At 40.9% G+C, this 9,708-nt stretch overlaps 1 protein-coding gene across 1 annotated transcript in view; it reads left to right on the top strand.

Annotated features, from left to right (window-relative positions):
• Window positions 1-1,013: 1,013 nt before the first annotated feature.
• LOC113055593 (GTPase IMAP family member 8-like) overlaps window positions 1,014-9,708 on the top strand; it is a 28,735-nt gene continuing 20,040 nt past the window's right edge. The window contains exons 1-3 of the mRNA XM_026222004.1: window positions 1,014-1,311; window positions 2,049-2,099; window positions 2,359-3,036. Coding sequence (XP_026077789.1) covers window positions 2,069-2,099; window positions 2,359-3,036 — 709 coding nt within the window. The 5' untranslated portion in view covers window positions 1,014-1,311; window positions 2,049-2,068. The remainder of the gene's footprint in view (window positions 1,312-2,048; window positions 2,100-2,358; window positions 3,037-9,708) is intronic.

The following is a 9,708-nucleotide window of genomic DNA, read 5'->3' as shown; positions in this document are numbered from 1 at the left end:
TGTCATATCAAAAACTGTTCCCTATCAGAAATGTTTTATTCTTACCTGCTCATCTGAAACTGCAATATATATATATTGAAATACATTTGACATTTTTTAATTGAGTAATCCTCATTAAATAAAACTCATAAAAAAAATCACAGCATACTTTTAAAGATGTATAATAATCTGATGATCAAACATTTTTGAACATTTCTGTACCCCTGCCAGTTTTCTCACCCGTTTGTCTGAAAGAGCTGCTGTCTGTTGTCTTCTCCCTGTTCCTCACTGTGATGGAGAAAAACAGGAAAGTAAAACCTAACATAACCTAAATGAAGGTTTAGGCATCATTTGCTACATTTAAAAATATTATAACTTGTGTTATTTTTGGTGTTAAATGTGACCTGCATATGTTCTCATTCACGGGATTCGCCCGATAACTAAAAAATAAAAAAACAATGAAAGTACCCTTGTCAGCAGAAACAGACAGACAGACAAACACACACACACACACACACACGCACACACACACACACACACACACACACACACACACACCAAAGAGAAGAGACGTGATAAACCAAGAGAAACGACTGAGAACTGACGAGGAGGTGAGAATCACAGTGTGTTTGAGCCAGCGAGAGGAAGCAGGTCTGAATCTGAAAGCGTTGTTCTGCAGGAAGCCGAGGTTTGAACTTTGAAGTGTTCGTGTGATCGAGAACTCCGGGCGTGATGACGTCACACTCGCGCGAGGGTAGAACATGCCGGAGATATACAACGCTGTTAAAAACAGAAATATTAACATGTTACTGTAATGTAATAATGTAATTTTGCTTTTCAAAAAAAAAATAAATATGGGTTTTGAAAAACATTAAGCATTTTAGGCGAATTCACAGAAAACTTTTACTTTTTTCTTCATTAAGGGCAGAAATGATCAGTGTAATGAGCACCAAATAAATAACACCAGTGGAAATGAACATATAAAATGAATGAGCACGAAAAAAAGTAAGATCACAAATTATAAATTACATAAAAAAAAGATGTATTAACTTGGAAATAACTGACAATAGTTGGCTGAAAAGATGAAAGGAACAATAATTTGTAATTTCTGTGATTTCTCATGTGACCAAAGAGGGGCGCTTTCACTCCTCTAGTGTTCTATTATATGAATCATACTTATGTAAGCTGGCATTTTATCCCACACCACACCTTTTAGTTTACCCTGAACATGATCCTACGATTTTATAAATTCATCAGCATTGACCTTAGACAGCAGAAAGCAGCGCTTTAGGAGATTTGATCTGAGCTCTTTGCAAAAGAAAAGATAAGCAGGTAGGATGTAATACTGTCTGTTTTATTTTTAATGATGCCTAATAATATAAAGATAACAAATATATAATAACAAATATTACATAGATTAAATAAAAAGAAGAAAATCCATCAACCAGCTGATATATTTACAGAATTAATCGATTCAAAAATGAAAGTAATTTTTCCCCCTGGTTTTATTTAGAGTCTTTTTGTTTGTTTCTTTATGCATATTATCAAAGATGTTAGGATTGATCGTGGCATTGTTGAGGACGTAACAGCAGACAACAGATATTTAATTGATTGATCAAAAATTATTGGGATTATATGGACAATGTAGTGGCTGATTTTGTTAAGAACATGTCATATCATCACTAAACTAAACTCTACAGCCTTGACAATCATAACAAGTGATGTCTGACTAACTATAGTTCTCTCCTTAAATAAGAGATTTAAAAACAGATTATTGAGTTACTCCAAATTTTAGAGTCTATATAGAGTGATCGTCAATATAAAAAGAGCAAACAGGAGAAGCGCTGAACACAAAACACATACACATATATTTAATTTTTTGTTCAAATTTATGGCTTGGAACAATTTAGTAGTTGCTGGATATTGATGTAATCTCAACTCAATTCTACACCCCTTGCCTATTATTCACTTTGTTCTCTTTAATTTAAAATTATTCATAATTTGTACCTCTTTGGTCTTGTCCTATGATTTTTAAATATTCTTTTTTTAATTCTCTTTCATGCATCTAGACACGTTAGTGCAAGGGAAAATGTCCAAACAACAAGAAAATAATCAAACGGGTGAGTATATTTGCATGTATATATATATATATATATATATATATATATATATATATATATATATATATATATATTATATTTGTCAAATATGGACTTACCTAACCTTTGAGTTAAAGATTTGAAGTAAAAATTTATCTCAACAGTTGGGTTATTTCATATTTGACCTAAAGTTGGACTGTAATATTTCTGCTAAACTTCCAGTTCTTAATTTTATGTATTTATTTATTTATTTTACTTTTATTTTCGCATTTTGTCTCAGAGTTAAGAGCAGTTTTGATCGGAAGGCAATACTCTGGGAAAACATCGGTGATCAACACTATATTGGAAAGCAGTGAAACAGAAGCTGAAGGAGATGATGATGTGAAGAGAGAGGGGTTTATTGATGGCAGGAGAATCAGTCTTGTTGAAACACCTGGCTGGTGGAAAACCTTCAGTCTGAATGATTTATCCAATATCTCCAAACAGCAGCTGGTCCGCAGGATTTCCATGATTTCACCCGGACCTCACGCAGTTCTGATCGTGATTCGGGCCGATTTTGCATTTACTGACACTGACGGGAGGTTTCTGGAGGACTATGTGGAGCTGCTGGGACCAAATGTCTGGACTTACACCCTCGTCATCTTCACAAGAGGAGATTTAATTAAACCCAAACACATAGAGCAACGTATTCAGGAGGAGGGCTCAGCACTCAGGAGGCTTATTGAAAAATGTGAACATAAATATCATGTTTTTAATAACTCAAACCATCACGATCGAACCCAAGTAAAAGAGCTGTTCAAGAAAATTGAAGGAATTGTCAAGAATAGTAACGGCAAGCACTTTAACATTGACCAGGAAAAATTAAAGAAAGTCAATGAGCAGTGGGAGGAAATTCAGACCAGAGCAAATTCTAGAAAATCCAGAGTACAGAAGGAGCGGTCCAAAGTTCAAGAAAAAGGTAAGACGAAGGTTCAGTAATGGGAGGGGATTGCAATATAACAATAAACAAGTTATCTTTTAAATCTGATTGCACTAATACTGTCAAAAACACACAGGGTTTACATATTAACACGGAACAGTGGAGATATATGTGTCTGCAAAGTATGTTAGATGTGTGCAAAAGTTCAAAAGTACAAAATTCAAGAAAAAGCTAAGATGAAGGTGCGGTTATGGTAGGGGTGTGCGATATGACGATAAATAAGTTATATTTCACATCTGATTGCTCTAATACTGTCAGAAACACACAGGGTTTACATTTACATTTATGGTTGGAACTGTTGAGAGTTAAAAGGATAATTGCCTGCAAAGTACATCAGATGTGTACAGCTCTTAAAGTGACAGCAGTCTAATTGACTGGCCACCTCTGTACTGTGCAACTTTTTTATTGTTGTTCTCTGTTAACTCGTGATGGAAATCTTTGACCAATGAATTTGCGTCTTTTGCAAATGTTAATGTATGCATATTTTTTTAAATAAAAATATTATTTGTAAATAGTTCAAATTGATTACACCTTGCTATTTTATTGTTCTTCTTTTTTATATTTATTCTCTTAAATACATTTAAAAACCCATATAGCATAAGTATGCCTGCAAGACGTGTTTTAAAGATTTCTTCATCTGGAAAGCATCTGCTGTGTGCAAACATCTGATAGATGTCTCTAAGATGTCAATTTTACATCATAAATGTCTTAAAGACATCTTCTAAATGTCTATTTGATATCTGATAGGAAATGTCTTGGTTACGTATGGTAACCCTCGTACCCTGAAGGAGAGAACGGAGATATCATGTCAGTGACCAAAGAATTGGGATATCTCCTCGAGAGACCAATCCACTTCGAGTTAATTTAGGTTTTCGCTGAGGGGCCGAGCCGGCGACCCAGCCGTTCAGCGGCGGTACAGCAACCGTGGCAATGGGAAATGATGTCTCTGTTCCCTCCTTCAGGTATATGGAGGGTTACCATATCTAACTGAGATGTTCCCTTTCAGTTGGTCACTCTCAAAGTCTCGTCGGTTAGCGACGAATTGGGATCCCTACCAAATCGCCATGGGTTCTGCCCCTTCCAGTGCTCTGTGTGAGCCACCTGCATCCCTCGAAACATGTATTTCCACTCCCCATTATCAAGGCACTACGTCACTAAGTGAGAATGGATAACACTAGAAAACCTACCCATTCCACTCAGAACAGGGATGCTACAGAAGCCTCATCCTTCCAGAAGGAGTTTCCAGGAGCAAATACACATATAGCATGTATATGAAGAAACCCTCTTGGGAAGGCAGAAGTCTGCCGGAGAAACACAGGCTCTAAGGTTATACCGTGGACAATACACATACGAATACTGCTTGGGCCTCAATATGGAACCCAGCCTTCTGCCGTATCCAGCTGCCTAGGATGATGAAGGACCTCAAAAGGGGAAACAGTACGGACACTCTGGAGCAGTTTTAGCAAGCCAACACTAACCGGGGCCTCTTGGGACACTACCTGTTTTAGGTAAAAACACAGGAGGATACCAGCTCTACATGGACCCTATAGAAACTAGTGAAGTCCACAGCTCTACAAATATCTGTCAGCAAGGCGCCACAAGCCAACACCCAGGAGGATGCAACACTTCTAGTTGAGTGATAAGACATCCTTTGCTTTGAGACGGTATTCACCTTCTGCCAGCCTTCATAACAGACAAAGAGCTAGTCTGAGGTCCTGAAGCTTTGTGTCCAGTCTACGTAGCAATTCAGTGCTTGGATGGGACAGAGCAAAGCCAGGGCCGGGTCTGCCTTCTCCAGGGGAAGCACTTGCAGGTTCACCACTTGGTCTTTGAAGGGTGTAGTCAACCCTTAGCAAAAAGTAGTATACTTCAAGTTTATTTTATTAAGTTTACATAATTTTTTTTGAACTTTTTAAGTAAAGTGTATGTATACTTTTAAGTATACTTTATGTAACAAGTATACAAAGTGTTCTAGTGTTCTAGTAGTATACTTGTAATTGTACTGTTTTAATACTTCTTGGGACTAAATCGGCCCACTTTCTAGTATATAAAATATACTTTTAAATATACTTTAAGTATAACAGTAGCAAACTTTGAGTACACAACTAGTTTACCTCTATGTTTGTAGTTTGTACTGCAATTATAATAAAAGTTAACTTGATTTGCTGATAGTTTACTAATTAAATACTTTGTACACGTATACTGCAAGTATACTCATAAGTTTTCTTTAAGTGAAATTTATATCATACTTTAAGACTACTATGTCCCTATTTAGGTTTGAATTTGTATAAATTTTGTTACATGAATATCTGAGCATGCAAAACATACAAAGAAAGAACAGTGTATCTGCTTGTAAACAAAAACATTTCATTCTAGCTTCATGCATTCTTTTTTAAAACACTTTAATGTGGGGAAGTGAACTTTCTGCTTCGCTAACTGTAGCTGTAACTCAGGTGACATACTTTTGAAGGCTTCATGCAATTCTCTCTCCCCGCCTTTAAAATTAGTCCCCTGATCAGACCAAAGTTCGAAGGGTGTTCCTCTACGTGCCGCAAACCTCCTAAATGCCATTAGGAAGGAATCAGAGTCAATGCTTGCTAGTATGTCTAAGTAGATTCATCTGGTTGTCAAACACTTCCAAATTATTCCCCATCTTTTCTCCACTCTCCGTCCAATCTTTACTTAGAAGGGCCCAAAGCAATCCATCCCTGTGGAATAAAATGCAGGCTTAAATAATTGATGTTGAGCTACAGGTAAGTCTGACATTTGTGGGATTTTGGGCTGGCTCTCCATCTCCGACAGTCAGTGTACCGAAACTGGTGATTGCGGATGGCCTCTCTGCCACGCAGAATCCAAAACTTCCTTCTGACTACAGCCAGGACTCTCTCTGGGCCAGGATGTTTCAACTGGTGATCATAATCTTGAATGATGAGCTTGGTAAGGGCATGACTAGGGTCAAGGACAATTGGGTGCTTAGTTGCTATGTCGAGTGCTTCGGCTCGTCGAAGTCTTCCCCCCACTCGAATAACATCCATCTCTTTATCCAGCTCTGGACTCAAGGTGAGTAGTTTACTGTTAGAAGGGAGAGGTTTACCTTGTTTCAGGCATTGGAAGTCATCAAAGAAACTGTCCAGCTGAGATGCTCTCCACTGAAGGATTTCTGCTTGTAGGAAGTCTCCAGCTGTTAGTGGTTCTCCATTTGCCACCCCATGGACACATCATGCAGTAGCTGTAAGTAGTAGTAAACTGGCTGGCATCAGGAATTTCTGCTTTGGAGGTCACTACATTTAGGGCGCAAAATGTTGACTTGCGTAACTCTGAGTCATCTTTCAGACAGCTGGCAGCAGGGCTCTTTGGCCAGTGATCAGAGTGCATTAAAATGAACGGGGGTCCATTGCTCCATCTGTTTGGAGTGGCTAGGTCCTCAAGCGATTTTCTCTTTGTTAGATCATCCGCAGGATTCAGAGCAGAGTCCACGTACCTCCAATCCTGTGGATTTGTAGTTTCTTGTATCTCTGCAACCCTGGTGCCAACAAAGACTTTGAACCGACAGGACTCTGACTGCAACCAATTAAGTACTGTGGTGGAATCGGACCACAAGGTAATTCTGTGATATTCAAGTGTAAGTTCTTTCCTTAGCATCTCTGCTAACTGAGCTCCACAGAGTGTGGCACAGAGTTCAAGTCTGGGAACTGACAACTGTTTCTTGGGTGCAACTCGGGAGCGTGCAATTAGGAATGCTAACTGTACCTTGCCTTGGCTGTTCTCTGTTCTCAGGTATGAGACTGCACCATAGGCCCTTTCTGATGCATCACAGAACACATGTATCTCTCTCCTTACAGAATCATTGTCCATTTCTGGAGTCACATAGCATCTAGGAAAAGTAATGGAGGAAAGAGACTTAAGTTCAGCCTCCCACTGTAGCCAGCTCGGCAAAAGTTCATCAGGAAATAGAGGATCGTCCCATTCTCTCGGCTTAGCCCACAGTTTCTGAACTAGGATCTTCGCTCTGGTCATGTAGGGGGGAATGAAGCCCAATGGGTCATATTGACTGGCGAGAACCCGATATAAATTGCGCATTGTGGGTAGACCATACTCTAAGGGACGTTGCTTGTACCTAAGAGTGTCTGTGGGACAGTGCCAGTGCAGACCCAGAGTGGATTCTGGAACTTCAGTCTCCCTTTGTGACAACCACAGTTCGGTACTGGCAGACTGAGCTTCCTTAGGTAGATGGCTTACTACTCCAGGTTCTGTGTTCAGGCTCTGAAGACAGTTGTCAACATAGAAGCTCCTTTGAATAGTGAATTGCAGGTCATCACCTGACTCCATGTTGTCTTTCACGTCCCCACTCACCGCTACAGAATGCTCCCTGAATCTTATCAGGACTCCAAGGAGTGACGGACCTAGTACTGGGCCAGGTAGTAGGGACTCATTTAGGTTCATTCCCTCGTACTGGAACGAGCAGTTGAATACCAGTCGATATTTGTCATTGTGCATGACCATATGATGTGGTATGAACCACCGCTCAAGGCTCTGTGGTTGTTTGTCTGGATCAAGTTTGGCCACATAACCTTCCTCCAACAATTTCTTGATCTCCGCAGACCGCAGAATAGGTAGCTGCTCGTTCTGGGTCTTTCAAGAGATGCCTTTCAGTTCTATGAAGGAGTGGCATTACTGCTTCTTCGGAGGCGTTAAGACAAGCCATACTGGATTTACGCAACAGTGGGGTGGCATACCTCTGAATGCCATTCACGTCAACTCTCACAGTTCCTTTGTTCAGGATTTCAAGGGCCGCCTGATCCTCTCTGGAGCGAGTGACCTGTTTCTCATTACGATAGGGGAGAATGTCCAGTTCCCATAGCTTTGTGACATTTCTCATCAGCTCTGTATGCTTGGGTGACAAAGAGGTGAAAAGGACCTGCTGAGGATGAAGAGGATTCAGAAGAAGCTTCACTGGGCCCTGTAGTGTCCAACCCAGTCTTGTTTTGATGGCGGCTGGCCCGCCAGGTGGTCCCAGGTTAACTGGCTCGATTGGAGTGATTAGATAAGGCTGATCAGCAACAATCAGCAAGAGCGGGTGAATCTTCTCAAAGGACTGGATAGGAAGTCCCTTTAGGTGTTTGTACTTACTTACAAGGGCCTCCATAGGATAGGATTGTTTAGCTAACCCCAGGTGGTCAGCTGTGAAGGCTTGCTTGATATGGTATGTCTTATGTGGTTGCGCCACTGGAGAGATGCTGAATGAAACATTTGAGCCTTGCAGTTGCGACACTTTCTGATGGATGGTTCTAATGGATAGCTTCTCCTCATCCCCTTTCAGATTCAGTTTCTGGGCTGTAGCAAACAATAAGATGGTGCGTTCCGATCCATCGTCTAGGATAGCATAAGTGTCCAAGGTGCGGTTTTTATATTTCAGCAGAACTCTGACTACCTTGAGCAGAACCCGGCTATCTGTTCCAGGTTTGTCCAGGTATAAAGTTTCCGCAGTGGAACTTGATGCTGGGGAATTATCTTTGACTGACTTGTAATTGATGTCATGGAGTATCAGCAAATGTTTCCCTTTACACTTGTTACAGGGTTTCTTCAGGTTGCACTGTGCAGATAAATGTGACCTTCCACACTTCCAACAGCGTTTGTTAGTCTGAATCCATTGCTTCACTTGTTCGGTCGTGAGCTGCTGGAAGTTGACGCACTGACTAAGGAAATGGTCTGCATTCTCACAATAGGGACAATAGGCTTTAATTTTCACCTTGTTCTCTGGCAAAGTGGCAGGTTTGATTGGGGAGGAAGTTGTATTTGTGGCAGGGCTGCCTGCTCCATGCAGTACAGTAGCTGGTCTTGACCTTAGCTCTTTGTGTATATCAGACCTTTGCTTTGGCCAACCTTTCATCTGAATGTTTCCCACCACATCACTACTTTGACACCATGATTCAGCTTGCAACCATTTTGAGAACTCTGGAAGTGTAAAGCTTGAGGATTGACTAGGCAGCATTTGTCTCCTGAAAGCAGCTTCAGGCGAGCAAACTCGCTTGGATCTTTATGCACGAGGTAGGGTATACTGGGCTTAGGACCACGGTATTCTGCAGCTGACTCCTTTAGCTGAATGGAAGGCTGCTCTGCCCAAGAAGGCTTGGGTTTCTGAGTAGGTAGGGGCACTGAGTGATGGTACATATCGATCATTGATCTCGGCGCAGGCACGTAGCCGCTCTGGAATCGGTCAAATGGCCCATAAACTCGGTCAGCAGCATATTGTTGGTCAGGGTATTCATAATGCACAGGAGGTGGCTCTTTATAAGGCTGTGCTGGTCTGGGTGGTGATCTGCTAGGGGTGCCATGCTTTGATGCAACTTCTTCTTTCATTAGCTGTAACTGACCCATCATTTTGTCAATCAAAACCATCATGCTTTGTGGCTCAGTCAGGGAGGCTCTCTGCTGCTGAGGTGGGTAACTTGGGTCATTAGCACCATGACTCACAATATAATGTGAATAATGTGGAGTCCTAACTGGCAGTGAATAAGGATCAGGGGAACCCACACATGAAGGAGAAGCATGCAAGTCAAGCGAAGCACCCTTTCCATACAAGGTAGGTTGAGCACTGGTACTTATTTGAACCTTGAGTGGACTGTAGGGGGCATACTGGTCATTAGCGGT

The sequence above is a fragment of the Carassius auratus genome, chromosome 36 (genome assembly GCF_003368295.1).
Source record: "Carassius auratus strain Wakin chromosome 36, ASM336829v1, whole genome shotgun sequence".
NCBI classification, from domain to species: domain Eukaryota; kingdom Metazoa; phylum Chordata; class Actinopteri; order Cypriniformes; family Cyprinidae; genus Carassius; species Carassius auratus.
Note: the sequence above shows the minus strand (reverse complement) of the source record. Positions and strands in the feature narration are given on the sequence as shown.